We start from the raw sequence: 25,383 nt of genomic DNA, 5'->3' as shown, positions 1-25,383 counted from the left end.
ATGCTGAGGCAGTAATGTCAGCGCATTTTGTGAGACCACAAGCATCTGTGGCTCTTACAACTCTATAATCATTTTTCATAGAAATATTCACGTCATATTGTGTCTGTCTCAGTGCGCTAACATTATTGGCGTGCACCTCCAAGGTAGTATTTAGTGTCTCAGCTGCACTCTCGGATAGCGTGTAAATGAGAACAGCAGCACTATTAGCTGTGCGTAGTCACCTTCTCGCCTGACAAAGGACAACACAAGGCAAGTCAGGCAAATAGTCCACGTACTATGAATATAAAAGCTTTGCTTTCAAATTACACTATCATGTAAAAAAATATTATTATTATTATGCCCTGTTTGGACAACAGAGAAAATGTAGTTTATTGGCAATAGTATTGTAATGTGAAAACAATGCCCACCTTTTGAAGTGTTTGTCTCTTGTTCTGCCACTAGGATTGGATACCAGCTTCCCATATTCATTGGCTTCTGTATCATGTTCATCTCTACAATTAGTAAGTTGCACTACATACGCTGTATATAATATATACATACACACACACAGTTTTAAAAGAAAATAAAGTGCCTGCTTCATGCCTGACATGTCCTTGCCCATATTTATTTTATTCTTATTGTCGTGAAGTGTTCGCCTTCTCATCGAGCTACGCTTTGCTGTTTCTGGCCAGATCACTTCAAGGTGTGGGCTCCTCCTGCTCATCTGTTGCAGGTAAGAACTCAATCTCGCCATATGGCTCTTATATCCAGTCATCTATTCATTTATTTAAAACACTTTGAATGAAATAACCAATATTGGGTAGTGGCCCTTTCTTGGGCAATGAACCATATCTTGTAGCCAGCCATATCTTGGACAATGTGGTCCGCCTTTGATTCTATTGGAGGAAGTGGCCTTTTTTTCCTCCATGTGTTCGTTTAATTTCAGGCAGTGAGAATGTTGGTTATCCGAATACAGGCTGGAGATGATGAACAGTTTCTTCGAAGCTTTTATTTACAGAATATTCCGGGCACCAATGAGTTACAGACAATGGCTGCAGCAGATCACAAGTGCAAAGACACAAAGGACTGACAACATATTTATATCATCGGAAGGGTGGTACCGAAACTGTTGTGCGACATCGGGACTTTCGTTTCTGTCTAAAGCAACTCTAGCTTGTATCAACTGGCCTATTCCTATGCCCAGGGCGTCACCCCAAAAATCTCCAGTAAGCAGTTCAGCAAGGTTAGCTTCAAGGACACATCTCAACTCAACTCAACTGTATTTATAGAGCACTTTCAAACAGCCATCGCTGCATACAAAGTTCTGTTCATGGAGCAACTAACATACAGGTATATACAACAATAAAGCAATAAATCAGGAACAAAGATGGTAGAAAGCACCAAACAGTAAAACTAAGATCAAATCTGAGTCATGCTAAGTCAAATGCCAAAGAATACAAATGAGTTTTGAGGCGGGTTTTAAAGATGGGCAGCGAGGGGGCTTGCCGAATGTTCAGTGGGAGGTCATTCCAGAGAGAGGGACCAGCTGCGGAACAGGCTTGATCCCCTCTGAGCCTCCGTTTAGTTCTTGGTACTTCTAAATAATGTCTGGGCCGCAGACCTGAGGCAGGTGTGTAGAGGCGGAGGAGTTCAGAGAGGTGAGGTGGAGCGAGGCCATTTAAAGATTTGAAAACAAATAATAGGATCTGAAAAAGAACTCTAAAATGTATAGGGAGCCAGTTAAGGGATGCCAGAGTAGGAGTGATGTGCTCCCTCTTACTAGTACCAGTCAAGAGGTGAGCAGCAGCATTATGGACCAACTGGAGATGCTTAATGGAGGATTGGCTGAGTCCAAACTAAAGTGCATTACACTAATCCAGTGATTTCATGTGATGAAGGCATGAATTAATGTTTCGAAGTACTCTTGAGAAAGGAGAGGTTTTACTTTAGCCAGCTGCCTAAGATGAAAGAAGCTGGATTTAACAACGACACCAATTAGCCGGTCCAAACATCTGTACAGAGCGACTGAAGACCTGGTTATATGTCTACCAACTTCTTGTCCTTCCTGTCCTACCCAAACAGTGTTTTAAGAAACTTCTCAGTGAATATTCAGGTGAAGTAAGAGTAACGTGCCATCATTGGTCGCAATAAGTACAGAATACACTTCAAAGCAAAATTGTTATCAAGCTCATTATCTTGAGTCGAACACAACATGCCGCGTTCCACCATTCATACTGACTGAATTGTCGAAAATAATTTGTAAATGTCAGTCAAATGTGTATGTCTATATTTTCAGGGATGGGAATGCTTGCAAGTGTGTACACAGATGATGAAGAAAGGGGACATGCAATAGGGATTGCCCTTGGGGGTCTGGCAATGGGAGTTTTAGGTAGGCAACTGTTTGAAACTCATTACACTATCAAGACAGTATACATAAGTATCAGGACACCTGGCTATTACACCAACAAGAGCTAAATCATAAAATATCAAGTTTCTCATTTCTGCTTTGCCCTTTTTTTTTGGTGTGTGAATTTTGGCCCATTCAACCAAAATTGAATTTGTAAAGAAGAGAAAATGATCTTTCCTCACTCTGTTGCCTAAATGTTGGAACCATCGAATTGTTCATGACCAAATTGTACCACAATGCTATTGGTATCCTGCAAGGTAGCCGGCAGCATGCCTACAACCCTAAAGAAGTGGAACAGAAAAGGGATAGATGGATCTTTTAGTATGCTAAAGTGTTGAGATTAAGGCTTTCTTTGAATGAATTGAGTAAGGGGTGTGTCCTGATACTTTTGTGCCTGTAATGTACATTACATGATTTGGTCATCTTGGAAATAGACACACTTTGATTTTAAGATTGTCCTTCACAGTTGGACCTCCATTTGGTAGTGTCATGTATGAATTTGTTGGAAAGACTGCTCCATTCCTCATTCTGGCTTTTCTGGCTCTCTTTGATGGAGGTACACAATCGTTCCAATATCCTGCATCTTACGACAAGACCAATAATTAATTTCTCTCAAGAACTTTATAATAATAAACCTTAATTTTAATATGATCTCCTTAAATGTTTCTTCATAGCTTTACAGCTTTTTATACTAAAGCCCACCAGGGTCGAACCAGAGGTGAGTAGATTCTTCTCAACACTAATTTATAAAGGCTCACAAAATTAACTTTTCATTCGTTTCCCCAAAAAATTGGAAAAATGGGTTCATTTCGAACATATCATTTTTTTTTGGTTTGTTTTAACATAACCCTTTAATACACCCTGTAACCCAGGGGTTGGGAACCTATGGCTCGCGAGCCATATATGGCTCTTTTGATGATTGCATCTGGCTCGCAGATAAAACAAAATATTCTCACTTGTTTAATCCATCCATCGACTTTTCACTGCTCGTGTCCTGTTCAGGGCTGCAATTGGCTGTGATTTGATGATACTGGCCTACGTCAGTCGTTACTGGGTAACAGGTAAACGCCCCCTTTTGAATCAGCCTGCTCGGTCATGAGCTCAAAGCTAATCCTTCGACGAATAAGAGGGCGAAAAGAAAAAAAGATGACGAGTATGGTACACTTCAGGATGAATGGACCGAAGGATTCGCCTTTGTGGAGAGAACAGGTTCTGCGGTGTGTCTAATTTGCAATGACAAAATACCACCGATGAAACGGTCGAATGTAAAACGGCACTTTGACACGCGCCATGCTACGTTGGCATCAAAATACCCTACGGGAGACTCCAGAAAGGAAGCGTGCAAGCTACTGAGCAGGTTGCAAGCTAGCCGGCAGCAACTCCGCGTACGGACCCGGCACGCTGACTATAATTCCGCTAGCTTTGCTTAACCATCGTGAGGAACGGAAAACCTTCACGTTAATGGTGGGTATTATAACAAAACTATTTTAAACAATACATTCAGAGGCTTATTGTACCGCCCTTTTGTTGAATTCACTTTTAAAATACAGTTTATACATATATATGGCTCTCACTGAAATACATTTCCAAATATTTTGCTTTCATGGCTCTCTTGGTCAAAAAGGTTCCCGACCCCTGCTGTAACTTGATAACATGATAAGCTGTACATTGTAGTTAACCACTGTCCTTGAAAGGGTTAAAAAATATATAATGTAAAAAAATAAAAATATACACTGTACCTTTTGTCTTGAACAGAGTCAGAAGGGGACACCACTGTTGACCCTTCTGAGGGATCCATACATTATAATTGCAGCTGGTAAGAACATAAAACCAGGACAGTAGACCCAAGCAAATTGAATGTCATTTCATTCAATCTAATATGTGTGAATAAATATTTTCCAAGTACAGTACTAATAAATGTAAAAATGTGTATTTGGTCTCTCAGCATTGCTCGCCGTTTCATTTTCGTGAATGCGGAAAGAAAAACAATCCATTTATATCTCATCCTTCTTCACAGGTGCTATTTGTTTTGGAAATATGGCCATTGCCATGCTCGAGCCAACACTGCCCATTTGGATGATGGAGACCATGTGTTCCAGGAAATGGCAGCTAGGTATTTACCCGGCTTTTTTTCAGCACTTTAACGCAACACAACCACACACAAATGTGGATGTCAACTTTGAATGCTCATCTGGGTCAGTTGCACTTGAACATCCAGTATAGTATTTCGTGACATGCCAAAAGTACAATCAGCTATTTGAAAAATATCCACCTGCTCACCTGTAACCCTTTTGAGGACAAGCTGTGTAGAAGAATTCTGGATGGATATTTTGGCCTTGTGCACTGAGCAGAAGATAGTCGAAATATTTAAGTACACACAATCATAATTTTCTGGGATGTAAAATCTTCTGTCTAGACCACACGGATACAATTTCAATAAGATTGTTAAAATAAAACCTATTCTTTGTTGGGGCACTTTTCAGTTGTGTTTATTTATTTACCGGTATGTTTATTAGCATGTCAGCTTCTTGACTTCACTATATTTTCCCACTTTTTCTTGCAAAATGACCCTAAATCTGTCATATCGTGAGGCATCTCTTGTATGCAGCGCTCTTCCCCTCACCGCACATATTTTTAATTTTTTTTTTTTTTTTAGGTCTTCTAGGCTCCAAAACGTTCACAAGTTTTGTCACGAGTTTCTTCTTATGAAGAAGGTTTTATAGTGAAAATTAACATTTTATTTGCAAATATTTGCTGCAGGCATCTTGCCAACCTACTTTTCCTTTTGTATTTTCATCGTTTTGCTTTTCTCCATAATTGATCTTCACTGTGGACAACAGTGGACATCATTGCTTTACTACTTTCATCTTAAACAAATGAATTGTTGACCTATAGCTTTTTAAGCTGACCATACTACAAGGGTCTCCAAGTCCAGTCCTCGGGAACCCCAATCCAGCCCGTTTAACATGTGTCCCAAGCTCTAACATGCCTGACTCAAATGATCAACTCATCAGCCAGCTTTGCGCAAGCCTGTTAACAATCGCTCACTTGAATTAGGTGTGTTGGAGCTACGGACACATATAAAACAGGCTGGATAGGGGCTTCCGAGAACCGTATTCGGAGACCGCTGCTATAGAGTATGTTCATATTTTCAAACGCAATGGAGTCCGACAGTTGAAACGCATCAATCATGTTCTTTTGGCAAAAACTATCTTGTGATTTGGACACCGACCGGTAAGTATTCTTGTACTGACTCGAAGTAAATATGAATCACCTAGGTCGGGGGTCAGCAACACGCGGCTCCAGAGGTGCATGTGGCTCTTTCGCGACATCTAGTGGCTCCCTGGAGCTTTATCAAAAATGTTTGAAAATGGAAAAATATTTTGATAGTAGGCTAATATAGCTCAAATAGATAGAGGTACGTGTTGCAGCTCCAAAAAAAGAGAGCTGTGGTGCTGTTTTTTTAAAACGTACATTTTATGCTTTTAACAGTCTCGACACAGACACGTCTGCGTCCGACTCCGTGCCTTCTCGCTTCTCGTTCGACTCGAGAGGCGTTCAAAGTTAGCCTCCGAAAAACGGAAATTAATGATCACTTCACTGACACTAAGAAAAGTGAAAATAATGCACCAAAACAAAAATCAAGTGAGGAAATCACAAAATAAACTCTATGGGGGCATTTGTGAACATACAATAAAGGAATGAATAACATAAACAATTCTGAGACAGTCCAATCTCCTACATACATACAGCAAGCGTTTCCTTCATTGTAAGTTTTATAGAAGGCTTTTATTTTTTTGCGGCTCCAGACATATTTGTTTTTTGGGTTTTTTTGTCTTATATGGCTCTTTTCAACATTTTGGGTTGCCGACCCCTGACCTAGGTGAATAATCTGCAACATACAAAAACTACAGTACAGTCAAACCTCGGTTTTCGAACGTCTGTGTTCTCGACCAAATCGGTTTTCGACCAAAAATTTCGAGTTTTTTATGCCTCGGATGATGACCGAATTTCGGTTCTCGAACAAACTGAGCGCACTTGAACGCGTCACTTGACTCCTCTCGCCTGAGGACGCTTCCTTGGGTAGACGAGGAGGTGACGCTTCCTCGTGTAGCATTCCATTGTGAACAGACGTGTTCAATAACATTTTTTTTTTTTTTAAAGCGTGGTTTCGGTTTTCGAAGAAATCGGTTTTCGAACAGCCTTCTGGAACGTATTATGGTCGAAAACCGAGGTATGACTGTATATACTGCATTTCTCTCTCTGGTTGTGCATTTATTGGTTTATTCTTTGAGTCTGCTCTATATGAAAGTCTTGGTCCGATAAAAATAAAATGACAAACAGGATATTAGGGTGTCATCTGCTGGAAGGTGGAAAGCGCAGGTCTTCATTACGTAGAAAACAATGGAAGATGTACAGCGGCTTTGATGATGAAGCGCTGATACAATCTGCTTATCTTTCAAAGCCTTGCCACACCTTCAGTCTTTTGTACAGTCTGTTTTTTGTCTCTTGTGTGTGTGTGTGTGTGTGTGCGCGCGTGTGTGTTGTCTAGGAGTCGCTTTCTTACCAGCATCCATCTCCTACCTTATTGGAACCTACATCTTTGGAACGCTTGCGCACAAGATGGGGAGGTAGGAGGGAAATCAGCCTTATCTATTCTCCGTCTCTCCTTCGCTCCCTCGGGTGGGTGCGATATCTGTTTCCGCTTTTCAAAATTAGATTCCAGTGTTTTTAATGTTTGTGAGCCTGGCCTCACTGAAGCCTTGACGCATGCTAGCGTCATAATGTCTCGTCGACTATATGTCCACACTTGGAATGGCAGTTCAGCTTGCTTTTCAGTGTTTGTGACACATCTTTATTTAGAAATGACTTTCAAACGATACCAATGAAACTGTTTTTCCGCTAGCAACAACTTTAAGCCCTGCTTTACAAAATATCAACTGCAATCATGTTTTTTTCCCAGTCCAAATGCACACACTCTGCTGTGATCATGACCATACCCAGTTGTATAGTATACAACATGATGGTATTAGTCTTCTAATACCATGACTGCAGTGGTTGTCTTGATCCACTGTATTCCTGACAGCTCTCATGGAGTAACGATTATGTGCTCGACGAAGAATGTTTCTATTTGTTACAGCAAGTTTTGATTCACTGCGTCATTTATTTACATGTTTGTTTGTTTTTTAACCCCCTTTTCTAAACGATCATGAGCCCCCATCATATTGAAAAATGTTTAGCACAGCTTGGGAACTTGTTGCGCTCTTGGCAAGTGTACTAAGAAACAGAGGAAGTTGAATCTGTGACTGCAAGAGCACTGTTTTGAACTAGCCTACCCGGGGATGAGGAACACAGAAAAAAATGTCCCGAGGCCTGATTTGAAAAGATCACCACATTTTATGTTAAAGTGCTTGCATTGTGGAGAAGATTCACCGGTGACAAGTGTCACAAGAACATCAGGTATTCATTTTATATGTGTGGGAGACATCCTTCCATCCATTTTTTGATCCGTTTGTCCTCACGAGGGTCCCGGGCATGCTCGAGCCTTTCCGAGCTGTCTTCGGGCAGCAGGCGAGGACACCCTGAACCGGTTGCCAGCCAATCGCAGGGCACACACACCTCGGGACAATTTCGAGTGTTCCAGTCACCTGCTACATATGTTTTTGGAATATGGGAGAAAACCGACGCAGGCACGGAGAGAACATGCAAACTCCACACAGGAACACTGTGAGGCCAACATGCTAAGTAGTTGATCACTATGCCGCCCTGCCACACTTTAATATTCGTTAACCTCTAAAATTAGGCCCTGCGATTGGCTGGCAACCGGTTCAGGGTGTCCCCCGCCTACTGCCCGAAGAAAGCTGGGACAGGCTCCAGCAACCCCCCCCCCCCCACCCACACACACACACACCCTCCGCGACCCTAAAGCGGTTCAGAAAAATGGATGGATGGAAAAAATTATTAGAAGGATCATCGCAATATTTTAATTTGATGGACAGCAACTTTTTTTTTTTGGTAACTAAGCTGTAGTGAGCGCCTTTGGCAGGTAAGACAATATGCTCATAAAATTTAAAATATTGGGGCCGATCATTCGAATATTTGCGGCAGTTGAAGTTAACAAGTCCAGATGTTCACATAAAATTTGAATAGTGATTGCAGTTTTATGACATGATGCAACATGAAGCTTGTTTACATTTATACAATACAATACAGCATGTATTGTATTGTATTTATAACATACCTGTACATCGAGCATATTTGACAATCAAGCTGACTTGACTTGACATTTAGCATCCCTGTCATGTGGTTACCATGCAGTGATAGCCTTGGATGGCTCAAACGTCTGCTTTAAGCTAAATAAGACTGTGAGCAGCCTTTTTTAACAAATAGTGCCAACCTTATTACTCTGGAGATACTGATACACCTCAAAACTACATTCCCACGTTTAGTCTTTTACTGTCAAAAGCTCAGTTTCCATCGCCCTCAGAAATGCGCACAATACAATTGCGCAACAGCAAACTCGGAATGGAAACACAGATATGTCACAAAAAAAGGTTTTATACTTTCATGTGGTTGTTTTTGCGACGTGTCAATATACTGTATACAAGTATAATGTATCGCAAAAGTGCAGCGGAGACTCCTTTTTCGCGTTTCCGCGTCATGTGAACGTCTCCAGGAACCACAGCGATGAGCGCTGTTTTCAATGGAGGACCGGCAGGGGAGGCGCCCTGGCCTCCCCGACCAGCGTCATCCCAAACCTTTCGAGGTCTACCCGCAGCCTGTCGCGATGTTGCACCGCTGGATTGAATCTCGCTTACCGGTTTCCGTGCCCCATCTCGCGAGAACATTTCATGAGGCTCAGAAGCGAAACACTCTTCACTGGAAACACCCACACATTTCAATTGTACCTGATGAAAATTGTAAAAATACCGCTTTTATTTTTGCGAACAACTGTAATGAAAATCCAGCACGGACAGTTTCCTTGTAAACAAAATGCAGGTTTTGCTGTAGCGGAAGTCACACACCTATTTGACGCAAAGGCTCATGGGATGTAGCAATAAGGTGGCGAGTGACAACATGTAAAAAGATGGATTCAAGTTCAATTAATGTCCAAGACCTTTCATGTTCAAAACTGTTTTGGCCTTTGTTACCAGCCCATTGCCTTAGTAATGAGGAGACAAAGTAAAAAGGTCTTGAAAAGGTTTACAGATGTATGATTATTTTGTTGTGAACCATGAACAATAGCTTTGCAGTAAATGCTTCAATGGTTTTGCAGGCCAAATTAAACATTTTGCAGAGAATGAACTGATAAGGATCATTAAGTCAGAGACATGTTTCATCCTTTTTTTTTTGTTAATGTCAACTAGCCATACAGTATGTTAATGTCCTAAACAGTCAAGACTACTACTTTCCCGACACATCACAATCAATTTTGTATCTGTTTCTTTGCTTGTCTTTACATATTTCCTCGTTTGTCATCTCTGGTTTACTTTGGTGATGGCTTTGCTCAAAAAGTCAGTGGAGTTAATCGGCTTAGACTGAGCTTTCCTAAATTTGATTTGTTGAGAACTTGCATAATATTGTCATGTCTCACTTTACGGCTTGCATAATTTCAAGGAGGGAGTTGTTTTTGACTGACATAATTTTGTGAGAATTGTTCTACTCTATTCAAATGTAGCCATTTTAGCATCGTATACCGTTTTATGAGTAGGGATGCCCTTTCGGGTAACATGACATTTTCATCTGGTTCAAAGGCGCTCAAGTGACCAGCATTGTCCTCAGGCACCCGTTTGCTTCCGATCACTTTTATACATGTTCCCCGAATCTCTTTTTTTCCGAATAATTCATTCCTAGCTTGTTAGTTTAGTTAGTTCCGCCCACTCCTATTTGGAACATTGGGCGACGAGCCTCTTCCATTTGTTCCGGTCACTGGCGACCCTTCTTGCTCCATGCCAGCTGACACCCATCTCACTGAGGTCTTCTTTGGCAGTCTGTCTCCACGTCTTCTTTGGCCTACCTCTCTTCCTCTTTCCACCCTCTGGCATCCAGTCCATGGCCACACTTGCCGGTCTCTCTCTTGGCAGTCGGAGTACTTGGCCGATCATTTTCCTTCTCCTTTCAGAGACAATGTCTGACAGTTCAGCCACTTCTGCCCTCTTCATCACCTCCTCGTTGGTGATGTGGTCTCTCCATGAGATTCTCAGGATGGATCTCAGGCAACGCCGATGGAAGACATCCAACTTGTTGGTAATGTTGGCTGTCTTCATCCATGTCTCACAGGCGTAAATCGCTGTTGGGATAACCACTGACATATAGAGGCGTAGCTTGGTGGTCGTAGTGATGGCTTTCAATGACCAGATGTTGCGGAGGCGTTGGAACACTCCCGCAGCTTTACCAAGTCTACTGTTGACGTCTTTCTCCACACCACCTGTATTTGAGATGTTACTCCCAAGATATGTGAAGCTGTCAATGTACTCTATGTCATGTTGGTGTAGAGTGAGTGGTTGAAGGTGTTGGTGCTGTCCGACGGCCATGGCCTTGGTCTTTTACTGGCTAATTCGTAAACCGACCTTAACTCCGTGCTCATGCAGATTGTTGGTCAACTCCTGGAGTGCGGGCTGGGTGTGACTTAACAGAGCCAAATCATCTGCAAATTCCAGGTCAGCTAGTCTGCTCCCTCCCCACTTGATACCAACTTTTGCCCCTGTGATGGACTTCCTCATCACAAAGTCAATTATGATGATGAAGAGTAGGGGTGACAGAATGCAACCCTGTCTTACACCAGTGACAATGTCAAAATCATCAGTTGTGCCACTGTTGGTTTTGACACAACAGGTTGAGTTGTGGTACAATGACCTGAAGATGTTGATGTACTTGAGGGGTACACCAAGCTAGCTTGAGTGATATTTTATTTTCTGGAAGCTTTTAACAACAACAAAAAAGTCATTTATTAAATGGCGTGTATTTGCCATGTGTGATGAAGACTAAAGAGACAACGTAATAATTCCCTGATTGACTGAATTGTCTATCTACCCCCAACAGATGGCTGTGTGCTCTTATTGGGATGGTGATGGTTGGCATCTGTGTAATAGGGGTAAGTATCGTGGAGTTCTATACAGCAGTAGCTGTCACTAGGAACTTCTTTATTATTCAAGGTCATCTTTATTGTCAAATATGCTTTATGTATGACATGCAGCATAGATGAAATTTCTTATTATTATTATTGTTATTGTTAGTCACTTAATATTGGTATTCTGTGATTTGGTGTACTATCCGCTTATTGTAGGTTCCATTTGCAAGAAGTATCTATGGTCTCATTCTCCCAAACTTTGGGGTTGGGTTTGCCATAGGTCAGTATGTAACATTTAAAAAGATAATAATACTCCCAGATTCATGTACCACACAGAATATGTCACCTGTTCACCATTTGTTACAGGCATGGTGGACTCTTCTATGATGCCGATCATGGGATACTTGGTGGACTTGCGGCATGTGTCAGTTTATGGAAGTGTGTATGCCATTGCTGATGTGGCTTTTTGCATGGGATTTGCTTTCGGTAAGCAGGAGGTCCAACAAAGCTTTGAAACTTCAAATATGATGACACTGAAACAGCTCAGAGGGCTTTGTTTACATCTTGCGGCACTACAGAAAAGTGGATACAGTGAAACTCCTCTACAACGAAATCACGTTTGCAGCAAGACATTTTTCACAACGGGGTTTTTCACTGTTGCAAATTTGATCTCAGATGTACACACACACACAAACGTATGTGTACTCTTTATTTTTATTCCAAAAGTGCATAAATATGAGCATGCACTTATTTGACACTTCATATAGTCAGTGTAGAAAGAAAAAAAGGGAAAGAAATTGCGAAATTTACGATCAGCATTCACTTTCACTTACATCAATTTCTTGGATAATGTATTTTATTCTGCTTCCTCCGTCTTTCATTTTGATCACTTTTTCCCTCTGTTCCAGCGTCAGAGCTCTTATTTTAGCTGCTTGACATCCAAGGGTCCGTTTTGTAGCCATTTTAGCAATGCAATGTTCTATCTGCGTCTGAAACTAACAATAACAAATACTTCCTGGACTACTGCGCATGTGTAAACCAGTGTGGTGGTTGCTGTTTCCAAACGAAGTAGTAAAGGTCGCTGTTGGATTAGACTTCGTTGTAGTGAATCAGGAAGGAAAGTGGCAATGGTGTTGATGCATTTTTTCACACTTGGGGGTATTTTCGCCCATGTAGGTTTTATTGTAGAGGAGTTTCACTGTATTTGATATGCGTAAAGGAGAAATTCTTTTCACTGAGGACAGGTTCACAAGAGGGCTGCATAATCTTGCGTGTCAACATGTCATTAGAGAATCTAACTATTGGGATTGTCCAAATGACACTGGGCCAAGCACAACACTTCAGTCGAATTTGAATTTGAGCTAACACCGAGGGAATGTTCAGCTAATGCAGCATGTAGCCAGTGAATCAGACAGATGATCTGCATACCACGGGCATGAAATTGATTTTCTTCCCATGCTTGCCTATTAGCACAAAGCAAGTACCGTAGCAGGTTTTGACACAAGAAGTGTAGCGCTCTGGAGCAGTTGGTGCTTTGGTGCCTTACTCAAGAGCACTTCAACAGTACTTGGGAAGGAATGTGACATTTCCTGTACTTGTTTGCCATAAGTGTCCAGTCTTCACTGACTACTTGAGTCTATCTCGTAACAAACAGTCACTGAAAGTCATCCAGTCTACCATGTTACTTTAAACCTCGGGTAGGGAACACTGGTTCCTCGAGAGCCATATCCTGTCTGTTTTAGACCTCTCTGTATTTCAGCATACCTGATTCAAGTGATCAGTTCATCAGCAAGCTCTGTCGAGGCCTGAAACGATCGGGATCAATTGAGAAACCGGAGTTCTTTTACCCCTGCTTTCAACCAAGCGACAATTGTCTCACTCGTCTTTTTCTATTACAGGTCCATCTATTGGAGGATCCATTGCCGAAAGTATTGGCTTCCCCTGGTTGATGACCATTATTGGAATCGTGGACATTTTATATGCTCCCCTTTGCATCTTTCTCAGGAACCCACCCGGACAAGAGGAAAAAATTGTAAGATTTCAAACAGGCTTATTCCGTTGCGGTGTTATTTGTGTGACCTGTCCAATGCAATCATACATCTACTGTCAATTGAATCCACATTTTCTGATTGTCTTTCAGGCTATTTTGATGGACACCAACTGTTCGATGAAGACAAGGTCCTACTCCACGCAGGGAAATTACTATCAAGGTGAAAACATGGAGCCCGATTATGATGATTATGACTAGCCATGCAGGGTCAAATGAAAAAAAGGGTTCAGAGGATTTATTTTGTTGTATAAAACTAAGGAACACAGAAAAATACCAACAAAACAAAGCAGCAAAGCTATTTCCATGTGAACATATTGCATTCCATTTTCTCTATTCGTTGTCTTATTCGCGCTTGTACCAAGACAAACCAAACTCGATCTTGAGCTGTCATTGCTAGCGCACCATGTCAGAACCAACAGCCTTATTTGTTATAGACTACTTTTTTCCCCCCAAGCACTTTGTAGACAGTAGAAGGGTGCTCTGGAAAATGTTCATGGACTATTTCAAAATGGTCCCCAAATTCATGTCTCTTTGATGTCACGCAAAGCCTCGTTTGTACCGTGTTTCCAATACATTGAACTTGCCTGTGATGTTTTTCCCTCTTGCCTAAATTGCTTAGAAAGGTGGATGATGATGTCAGTGACAGTTATATGAATGAATGGGAGTACGGTGAAACTATTGAGCGGCGGGTCAAACCCAACGTGCTGAATTTGTTACCGTTTGATTTACAATTGCGTGGGCAGAATAGAATATGGGAACTAGAGGTGAAAACAAATTTGAGTATTGTCTTACTGTAGGTCACCTATTAATTTCATACTGCCGGCCCATGTGCTCGTGCATCGTGCCATTTTTATTTGATTAAGATGTGCAGAATTGTAAAGCTAAATTTGTTGCTCTTCTTGCTTGCAAATATCAAAACAAAAATGCAACACTGTGATCGGTAATAACAAAATAAAGCGTAAGAAAAGGGAGGACAAACTGAATGTTTTATGCTTTTTGTGTGTGTGTGTGTAAATTTGTAGGTCTGAACAGCACACACACTGCCTCTGAATTGAGTTCGACCAATATGCAAACGATTGCACTGGGAGTCAAACCATACAATCCATAAATATTAACATTTGTTGGAAATACACGGTAATGTATGGACAGATGTAAGGCCATCAGCATTTGTTTAAGAAAGAAAGAAAGGGAAAAAAATGACGTGTGTATGGAAGTAAATATGGTCCCGTGTGCAGTGGCTCATTTGACAATGACAGACGAGCAAGGCGGAAGGACGTAGAAATATTTCGGGAAATGAGACGATGCTCCTCGATCCCCTCATTTCTGTCATGGAGTGTGTGATGGTAGTCGACCCAAAAAAGCAAGGAGGCAGGAGAAATCCGGAGTACCGAACAAAATGTATTAACAAAAACACTTGCATGGGTAAACTAGAAAACGAAATCGAAAGCCGAACAAAGTCCTGAAAAACCCCAAAACTGAAAAACTCAAAACACACCACCATGGCAAACAAAGCAACACAACAGCAACAGAAACAAAAAACCATGACAGTAACGCAACAATACGACTGAGAGTGGTTGGCATGGTAGTCCTTGTCATCAGAAAAGAGACGCGGAGCTGAAGAAGAAGCCCCCCGATGCCACCTGCTGGACACAAACATAACTATGAAAGTATTCACCCCCCGATGAATGGATGCCAAACGTCCTAATGCCACCCAGTGACTGCCACAAAACATGCGGCGCCAAGGTGGGACGGGCAGCGCCCGCAAGACGTGTGCCGCTGGAACAAAAACAAGTGGCGGCCACATGATGTGCGCCGCCATAACAGAAACAGGTGGCGGCCACAGGACATGCGAAACTGGGACAGGAATGGGTGGAGGCCACAGGACATGCGAAACCGGGACAGAAATGGGTGGCGGCCGCAGGACATGCGCCACCGGGTCAGGAACAGGTGGAGGTCACAGGAGATGCACGGCCGGAACAGGAAGAGGTGGAGGCCCCCAGGACGTGTGCAACCTAAACAGGATGGCAATGGGATCGGGCCTGCGGTCTTGCGTAGTTCCTTTTTTGGTTGGATCACTGTGTTACTGTCATGATTTTTCTTATTTCCGTTGTGTCATGTTTTGTATGTCATAGTGGTGCATTTGGTTGTTACTTTCAGTTTGGGTTTTCAGGGCTGTGTTTTAGATTTCGCTTTTACAGTTTACCCCTGTTCGTGTTTTTGGTAATACATACACAAAAGGAAAATGCTAATTTGCAACCAACAAAAATGTTTTGTTTCCAATTTTAGATACTTAATTTTTGATGCCGAGTACATTTCATGCTACGAATGGCAACCTTCTTGAAACACATGTTCTTGACAAACCATGCAGCAGAGACCCTGCTTACTCCCACCACTGATTGAAGTTGCAGTCGTTACTGCAAAGTCTATGAGGAGCTCGACATCAACAAAAGCTCGATTCAACGCATGTTTCGGCTAGCAACACAGTCAAGCCTCTTTCAACTTCACATTGCTGAGTATCATTTGCCGCATTTCATCAACTTTGCAACGCTGCTCCAGGTCTCGAGCCACATGCAAGGAAACGAACTACTTAACAAAAAAAAACTAAACAAAAGAAACCTCCAAAGCCCAAGCTGTCAATTGCTGATGGCCTGTTCAGTGTCTGAATTGTACCAGAAATGTGCATAGTGACTTCTGGGACACATTGGACCTACTTCCAATATTTACTGACCCGTGCTGTAATTATTTTTGCCAATCTTAAATTGTTTGCCATACATCCATCCATCCATTTTCCGAACCGCTTGATCCTCACTAGGGTCACGGGGGGTGCTGGAGCCTATCCCAGCCGTCTTCGGGCAGTAGGCGGGGGACACCCTGAATCAGTTGCCAGCCAATCGCAGGGCACACAGAGACGAACAACCATCCACGCCCACACTCACACCGAGGGACAATTTAGAGCGCCCAATCAGCCTGCCATACAAGTTTTTGGAATGTGGGAGGAAACCGGAGCGTTTGCCATACATGTCACCCCTATTCTGGGTTTGTCATAGGCTCTCTCATTAACATTTGTACACTCAGCCGTTAGACGTTGAGCCCGTGTCGTATCAGAGGATACCGTAGTACGACTAATGTTTACAAAACAATATCTGCCTTATACCATTCATTGGTCATAATTGGAGTATTTGCATTGTACCCGCATAGCTTGCCTTATTAACTTATTAACTGTTGTACTGTACATCTGGTGATAATCAGATTTTGGTGTGGTGACAGTAACGTGCTTTCTGGTTACCACAGAATGCCGGTTGAAAGTTGACAGGTACATGCCGCATCTACTGTCTGTTATTGTTCTCATCTTGCAAAATGTGTCTTTAAAAAATGGTGGCTGTTTGTCCTCAGTGAAGCGCAGCGTAACATAAAAGTGAGCCTATGAGGAATTGAGCTCCATCAGAGTAAAAATTGTGAAGCGGACTGTTGACTGCTGTACTCACGACAAGTTGACTTCATGTGACATTTCTCATTTCGGTGGATGGAGGCAAGATTACTGCAGCTAAGCTTTGTCGTTTGGAAAATGACGCTACAAATTGATCTTGTTTCTTTTTACGCTAGTGTTGTTCAGTTATTCTTCTCAGATATTGTCGTCCACCTGTGTTGCTATTTTATCGTAGTGTTAAGATTACTTGTCACGTGGAAGAAATTCTGGTCCAGAACAATTACACTTGACCTTTCATCTGCATGTTTCTAACGACGTTCCCATCACTGCATGGACAACTGTACTGAGACACACCTCAGCCAATCTGTCAAAAATGCTGGACGCCTTCATTTCGCTGCGTTGCTCTGCTTACCGTCATACCAGCATGTTTTTTTTTTTTATTCTACGCTTCCAACAGCAGCGCAATGGTGAGCGGTTAGCAAATCTGACACACGGTTCTATTGGACAGGGTTCGAATCCAGGCTTTGGCCCTCCTGTGCGGCGTTTGCTGGCGTTTCTTCTGTATGTACTTTGTCTTCCGTCCAAATTCCAAAAAATGTTGCTTCAAGGGTTATTTGAAGAGGTGACATTGACCTTAGGTGTGAATGGCTGTTGGTCTCTATTGTAGTGTTGTTGTGAAAACAAAGCACTGTTCATTCATCAGCATATTTTCATTTACACGGGGTGCTTCTCACTAAATTATCTGCAAGCTTGCCGTTTTGGTCATCATCCTGGTCCTGTTCTTATATCCGATCTCCTCTCAGAGGAATCGGTGAAGTAGAAGCATAAAAGGAACGAGGCGTCCGTTTGCCCGTGTCGTCGCTGCTGCCACATTATTACAAATGCAACATACCACACAGGCAAAGTGTAAAACGGAATCGCATAGAGTTGAGCAGATGATGAGAGAATTGGTCGTGCTTGAATTAAGTGTCACAGCAGGGGGTCTGAAACATAACCATATGAATGTGATGCTTTACATTGACTGTTTTTTATTTGGTGAGAAGTTTACAATTCTGGTTTTGCATCGACATAACGGGGACACTGAGGGCAAATCTAGCTGCAACTTGAAACTGAATGGGTCAGACTACTTGCTGAATGCCCTTCGGCTTCTGAAGAGAGACTTTTATGTTTAGATCCTGAAGCCCGCTACCCTCGCAAACCTTCGCCGCTCAGCGGGATAAACCCCTAACAGTATCATGCCCAGGTCGGAATACTTGTGTAGTGTGTGCCAAGACCTGTAATACTTTCAGAGTTTTATCAAACATGTACAAATGTGTATGCTGTGTATCCATGTCCAAGAATGTAAGCGTTTGTAGACGTATGATGTGATGATTTTATTCATCCCTCTTTAGTCATCTATGTGAACTGTTTTCACACCAAGTGGAAACCCTATTCTATATTAAATGTGGTATGTTCTAAACCAATATGTGAGGCTGCTTGAATTCGAATTGAAAACCCCTGAAATGCTCCTTGGATAAGAAAGATGTAACTGTAGGCCCCTGTACATAGAAGACTGTGCATACTTTTCAGTTCGGTGTCCAAATTTATTGACGGTCTCTGCTAAGGATGGAAGGCAAAAAAAAAAAAAACCAAGTTACTCTGACATGATAATGTGGGAGCAGACACAGTAATCAACCTGTCGATCTTACCACAGGCGCTGAATTACTTTCCAGATGCTGGCACAATGCGCTCCCCTCACGCTAGATTATAAATGCAGAAAATATGTTGCGAAATACATTCACATTAGGTAAAGGGGGGAAAAAGACTTAAAAGATGTGAATTTTCTTGGTGATTAAAAACAAAATATCTTGCTGCTTTTCATGTTTGGTCATTAAAATGCTTGTTGTCCCTTCTGACACCTGCAACAGGGTCAGTGTGTAGCAAACAGCAGAGGACAGACAATGTGGGGAGGGGGGGGGGGGTCATAACGAGTCAGAAATAATGATTAAACATGACATTTCAGAGTCTAGTTCTCTGCTCTGTCCTTTATGTTGAATTGTATTTTTCACCAGAAAGACGGCAGAGTGGTCATATTTCCTGTTCAAATACACCCGTGTGACACAGTGTGTGGCAACAAGCAAGACAAGCCTAACCTCAGATTGCGCAATTGCTCCCGCGCTGAGTTTGGTAGACAAGGCCATGTTTCTGTCTCTCTTCACATCTCCCAAATATTTCCAGACACTTGTATCACGCACTGTGATTTTCCAGAGTGAGCTTTAAATATTTGTGCGAATTGTTGTATCACCACGATCATCGCTTTTCAGGAGACCCAAAAATAAAAACGGCATGTTTGCTCGACAATTAACCTTGCATAGTCTAAGAGAGCAAGCTATTTTTAACATTGAAAATGAGTCAATGATTACAAATTTAAAAAACTAATGAAAAATAGCGCACACACACGTGGAGTGACCAATAGTATAGATTTGTGAAAACATATGCAATTCTTCAAATTTTCACATCGGTTTGGGCCCGATGCCAGCAATATCGCATAAACCTGCAGCTAGAAACGTGCAAGGTGATGCAGGCAGAACTTTGCCACACTGAAGTGGGTGGACAAGAGGACGCCGGCTCACGTTCTTTGAGGCAGACGTACCTGGCTTGTAGCGCCAAATTGAAAATCAAGTCGGCAGTTGCACGTTTTTCTCTGAATGAAATCCAAAGAACGGTCTGTGAAAAACGAAAGAACGAATGATACACGGATTGTCTATAGTCCACACCCAAAAGATTGGAACGGCATGGTCAATGCCTTTGTATTTGTTGTGTACCGAAGGGGACGAAAATGAAAGTAGAATTTCAGAAGTCCACTTTTTATTTCTTGGGATTTGTATCTAGATGTGTTCGACAGCTCGGGGAAGAGCAAGCTTTTCAAGTGAGCCAAATTATTGTAACTTATGTCTGATTGGTCTCTTCAAGAGCTCTGCATTTTTTGTTGTTTTTGTCTTTTTGTTTCGTCATATGGTGTTTGTTGTCTTTCGTGTAGACCCGATCTGGGCTGCTTTCAGCATTTTGGCCACGACACTCGTTGAAGGAGAAGAATCTGTGCTTGGTGGTTGCGCCTTCTTGGCAGAACGCGTCTGCCAGCACTGATTTTGATTTGGGAGGAATGTCGGCGCTATTTGACAGTCGCTGCTGGACAACTCCGGGACGATTGTGTTTTTTTGCGCCTGTAATGGGCAGCATTTTTCACAGCCCCGTTTTGTTCAGTTACATATTTTTGTGATGTGGGAGGAAACCGGAGTACCCGGAGAAAACCCACGCAGGCACGGGGAGAACATGCAAACGCCACACAGGAAGGCTGGAGCTGGGATTGAACCCACAACCTCTGCACTGTGAGGTGACCACTGGGTCCCCGTTCCAGTACTTTAACGAGTAAAATGCGGGTTTTTTAAAAACTTTTATTAGAGCGACATTATTATAGCTGACATGAACTACAAGCCACAGTAAATGAATTCAAGCTTTGTTTTATTTAGGATAAGTACAATACAGCTTCCAGACATGAACCTGAAGAAAAACTGTGCACAACATCTCTACCATATGAAGACCGTAACCCGCTGAACAGCTGTGATGGGCACAAGTAAGTGAGAAACAGTACTGTGGTCAATCACATTGGAACAGCAGCAGCAGAGGCAAAAGCAAAGCTCGGCAGGCCTACAAGTCAGTTTTACAGTGTGAAGATCACCTCTTGGGTTCGGAGACCACGTGATTTTATTCGACGTAAAGGTACACAGGCTACACATATCTAATTACAAAAGAGAAATGATCTAGTCATTAGCTCCATGTCCAATATAAAGAATATTACACAAAATCAGAACATACAGTAACAGACATGAGACGTGTTGCAATTGTTCAGCCAGAACGCAAAAGTGACCCGCGCGCAAAAGTTGTAAAGCGTCTCAAAAAGTAAAGGTTACAGTGGGAAAACAAAAGGTGATCAACGGAACGGTTGCTAATTCTTGTGCCTCCGCAGCATTGACAGCCGTGCAGGCTTTGTTTTGAAGATGGCCATCAGTCCCTTGTAGCTCGCCGTTTCAGGTTCACAGTCAGACATGAATTGAGATGATATGCGAGGGTGGTCGCCTCACCGTGTGATTGTCTGTGTACTCTTACACCCCCACCCTCTTTCTTTGATTTGCATGCGTTAACTTTCTTGACTTTTAAATATTTGAATAATTGATTTGGAAGTAAGAAAATGATTACAGAAGATGAGAGGAGGTTGGAAAGATTATGAGTGTTTCTTCAGGTGCAGGCCAGATCAATGACCTGCAACTGTTGACCTACTTACAGTTGGACTTTAACTTGACAAAGATTAAGTACAGCAGCTATGTCGAGCAACATTGCATTAAAGAGGACATACTGTTGGGGGGGGGGGGGGGATTGATTTTAATATCAATACGATCTTATCCAGATTTCTGTGCAGTATTTCAGCCGGCGATTACTCCAAGTTGCTTTGCTATTTTCATTTTGGGGCTCACATTGTGTGTGTGTGTGTGTGTGTGTGTGTTTTTTTAATATTACACTTCTAACCAACAGATCCCAAATATTTTTAATGGGAGAATCAAACCGTGTTTGTGTTGACTTGAAGTGGCACTAGGTTAACAATAACCGCAGAAATAATGAATGTTTATAATTTTGGATTAAAAATGGATGGACTAAAAGTGGCGGCTTTCCAGGAGCATTCAAGAAAATGAATAAGAGGATAACATTTAGGGAGCTGATGGCTTTTTGGGGCTGAAGACAAAAATGATCAATGTGTGGAATATAATGGGGGTGCGGTACCAGTCGAAAGTTTCGAAACACCTTCAAATTCAAGTTCTTAACTCTTGATAATGCTCATCGCTGACTGAGAAAATACAAAAGATGTACAAAGCGGTTATCTGGGCACAAGGTGGCTACTTTGAAAAAATCTTAATTGTAAAACATTGTTTTAGGGGGATGGGGGGGTTTCTTCCCAAATAATTCCATCAGTGTTTCTTCACGATGTCAATGACTGAAGTACAGTATGAAGTATTGATGTACAATTTAAAAAATAATAATTTGTGCCTGCTTCCAAAAAGTTTGACTGGTAATGTAGGTATTGACAAAACAAACGCAATATGGGAAATATATTGGGCATTCATGACCACTCATGAAGGCAGATGGCATGTACGACATCAGACAATTTTTTTTTTTTTAAGATCTATTTTCCTCCCACATAAAAGCAAACTGAAACATGAAGTAATCAGAAGATTCATCCAAATCCACCAAGTTATTCACATCACATTTATAAAATAAACATTGAAAGAATTTATTTAAAATATGAAACAAAAAAAACCCCCCAAGACAACACCTTGAAATCTTCATCAAAAACACGTTTTATATGGTCGTATGAAACATGTTTGGCCGAAGTGATACAACTAAAATAGAAACATAACATCCATCCCAGTTAGCTTGCAGTTGCTGAAATGCCCCCAAAAAGAGTCATTTGTGAATATTAAAAGGTCTGCTTTTAAAAGTGCTCCTAACAAAAAAAGGGTAGAAAGCATGACTGCAATGTTCACGCGAAAGACGATCTCCCCCACCTCCCCTCATGTGATCAGCTGAAGCTGTTTTGACCTTAACCTGACAGCGAGTTCCTACTGAACGATTACTTTACTTTCATTGCACACAAAAGAAATTTCCGGCGTGTGATGACATCATTGAGAGGGGCAAAGTTTTACAAAGACATTTCATCAGAAAAATATCATGAACGAGCAATCTACCAGCAACACTACAGCGTTCTATTTCCCTTTGAAACCTAAAGTATGGACACAGTGCAAAATAAAAGCATTAGCAGGTGCAACCAAGTATTCATAGGGGGAAATTCCTTCATGTATTTTGTGAGATGTGATGAAAAAAAAATGGACGTACGGTATCCCCCTTTCAACTAGCGATGCCCTTCAAAAAAAAGAAGAAAAAAAAAGGGCCATTGGTCCAAACGGTTCCTCCTCCTCTGTCTGCTCTCTGGTGCAATTTAGTGAAGCGCCTCCACACAGATCTGCTCCTCAGTGATGTCATCCAACAGTTGCAAGTCGGCCGGGCTGCATATGTCACTGTCATAGACCTCCGCTCCCATCAGGGCCTCCTCCTCTAAGCCGTCCCCTCTGCCCTTAAAACATTGTTGCTCCGAAGGAGAGGTGCTCTCCACCGACTCCAAGTCCTCAATGCCCGCACGATAGTGAATCATGAGCAGAGTGAGTGCCTGCAGCCTTTCGCCGGACTTGGAAAGGGCCGAACTAATGAGCACCTTTCGCCTGGGATCGCTGGTCTCCCTCTCCTCCATCAAAAGGGCGTTGTTGTGCTCCAACTCCTGATCGATTTCCTGCTGCAGCTTGTCCAGCATCAGCTCAAGTTTTTGAGAACGCTCATCGGTGGGCAAACCTCGGTAGAGGTCGCGGCCGATCTCTTTTACGGCGATGAACACGCTGTCGTCCAAGCCGCCCTCCTTGCGAACCAGTTTACCGCTTCCCCCACCGCCGCCGACGGGTTGCTTGGAAGGGCTGGCACCACTGGTGTAGGTCTCGGTATCGCTGCTCTCGTTGTCTGAGGTGTTTGGAGTATGCTTAGGGGAAGGATCCACCGCTCCGGGCACCGCATCCGTGACCTGCTCGACCAGGCGAGTCTTGGGGGCCTGGCGTAGGTTAAGCAGGCGGGAGCTCGTGTTGATGATATGGCGGGTTAAGCCACTTGTGGCCCGATTAATAGTGGACTTGGCCTCAGGGTCAGCTCCTCGACGCTCGGTCGGTGCCACACACAAGGGACTTTCAGCAAGGCATTTTTCCTGGCATTTCTTGTGGCAAACATAAGCGCAGATCATACACTGCGAGGCTGCCTTGGTCCAAACTTTCTTTTTACAATATTCGCACCAGGTCGGGTTTTGGAACTGGGTGTCCTGGAAGTTGTGGCGAACCTCAACGAGCTGCATGGCACCATAGGCCAAGTCATCACGTGAGGCTGTGGGGAACTGTTCCCTCTCCCGCTCCCTTAGATCATCATCGTGGAGACTCCCCTCTCGCTCCCTCTCTGCCATTCCAGGATAGTCCAACTCATCCCCTGCTAGGTAACAGAAATTTAGAGTAACGTCTCCATAACACAACTTCTCATTGAAGCCTTTGTGGGTGCTGAGGCTGCGTAGTGCGGTGCGGCTGACATTAGCTCGAGGCTCTGGAGGCCCAAGCTTAAATGTGCTCTGGTATTCTGCTGAAGATGTGGCCATACACTCAAGGGCTACGTGCTCCAGATGGAGGCTGACATGGCCCAGGCACAGCAAACTGCCCAGCTTAAAGGGATCTTTACACCAAAGGGCCACATTAAGGTACTTGTGGTTGCTGTCCACCTCAAACACAACAGAGGCCTTGGGCCAACAAGTTGTCCGATGACGAAACATAGATTCTGGGGATTCCCAGAAGGGGTGCTCTTCTAGACTGTCCCGTGTGCTGCAAGAGCTCTCGGAAACTTTGTCCTTTGCCTGGTCTGCCTTGCTACTGGTGAAGGATGTGATTCCAATGTCATCGCTGGGCTCTGACGGCCTGGTGGACTTCCCCTCACTCGGTTTGACACCCATCTTCTCGGTGCCAGCCAGGTCTTCAATGGCTCCTGTCAGAGGAGCTTTTTCAGGAGATTTCTCTGAAGCACTGACAGTGGCCGTCGCAGTAGATATTAGGGGAGTCGTGCTTGTCGTAGAATCAACGCTTTCCAAAAAAATGGACTCTGAACCGGCAGACGACAACCGTATTTGAGGTCTTGGTGGCACCGGGGGACGAGAGGGCGGCGGTGGAGGGGGCATCGCGGGGCGCTGCAAACTATCTCCTGAATCGTTGCTCGTCTTCTGTCGGGAGGGCTTTGGTGATTCTTTCGGTTGGGCCTTTAGTGGTGATTGGAGGCCCACTAGGTTTAGCTTACGGTTGAGGATGGGTGATATGGTCCCAAGAGGTTTAGAAGCCAAGTTGGCCACTGTTTTTTTGGGGCTTTGGTTTACTGTGAGAAGGAAATCATCCTTCGTATCACTGGTGCTGAGGGGGCCGACATTCGGGCTGGGTTTGGAGTCCACAATCAACTCTTCAAATTCAGAGTCCATGTCTTTACTGTCAGTTATGTCAGACAGAGTGGTGATGGGGGCCGGGTCTTCTTCGTATCCCCCAGGTTGGGATATGAAGCCCGATTCTTCCAGCTGCCCATATCCCTCCTGAAGAGTTCCCAGGCTTCCGAGGGACGGAGTCTGGTGGCGGACCGGCCTCTCATAGAGGACCACTACCCTGTCTCCAGCCTGTTTCAGAAGTTTGGGCACTTGAACTGACGATGTCACTTTGACACCTGTCGAAAATGGACGTCAATTACTATTCCAAAAAACATGAATGACATTTGTTACAATATTGCGTTTGGTTTCAATAAGCAGA

General features: G+C 43.0%; 2 protein-coding genes across 3 annotated transcripts in view; one reads left to right on the top strand and one right to left on the bottom strand.

The window, feature by feature from the left end:
* The window catches only part of slc18a2 (solute carrier family 18 member 2), a 35,986-nt gene extending 21,502 nt beyond the window's left edge, over positions 1–14,484 (top strand). For both annotated transcript variants that reach the window (XM_086122568.1, XM_086122567.1), the window contains exons 4-16: positions 442–500; positions 629–712; positions 2,276–2,368; positions 2,853–2,942; positions 3,061–3,104; positions 4,142–4,202; positions 4,404–4,499; positions 6,939–7,017; positions 11,429–11,480; positions 11,673–11,736; positions 11,823–11,942; positions 13,355–13,488; positions 13,597–14,484. In XM_086122568.1, the coding sequence (XP_085978694.1) occupies positions 442–500; positions 629–712; positions 2,276–2,368; positions 2,853–2,942; positions 3,061–3,104; positions 4,142–4,202; positions 4,404–4,499; positions 6,939–7,017; positions 11,429–11,480; positions 11,673–11,736; positions 11,823–11,942; positions 13,355–13,488; positions 13,597–13,704 (1,084 nt within the window). In that variant the 3' untranslated portion in view covers positions 13,705–14,484. The remainder of the gene's footprint in view (positions 1–441; positions 501–628; positions 713–2,275; positions 2,369–2,852; positions 2,943–3,060; positions 3,105–4,141; positions 4,203–4,403; positions 4,500–6,938; positions 7,018–11,428; positions 11,481–11,672; positions 11,737–11,822; positions 11,943–13,354; positions 13,489–13,596) is intronic.
* A 5,933-nt stretch (positions 14,485–20,417) lies between these two features.
* Positions 20,418–25,383, bottom strand: part of pdzd8 (PDZ domain containing 8) — a 51,798-nt gene continuing 46,832 nt past the window's right edge. The window contains exon 5 of the mRNA XM_086122497.1: positions 20,418–25,300. Within this exon, the coding sequence (XP_085978623.1) occupies positions 22,962–25,300 (2,339 nt within the window). The 3' untranslated portion in view covers positions 20,418–22,961. The remainder of the gene's footprint in view (positions 25,301–25,383) is intronic.

This window comes from Hippocampus guttulatus, chromosome 10 (genome assembly GCF_054856545.1).
Source record: "Hippocampus guttulatus isolate MCC_2025c chromosome 10, RoL_Hgut_1.0, whole genome shotgun sequence".
Taxonomy (NCBI): Eukaryota; Metazoa; Chordata; class Actinopteri; order Syngnathiformes; family Syngnathidae; genus Hippocampus; species Hippocampus guttulatus.
Note: the sequence above shows the minus strand (reverse complement) of the source record. Positions and strands in the feature narration are given on the sequence as shown.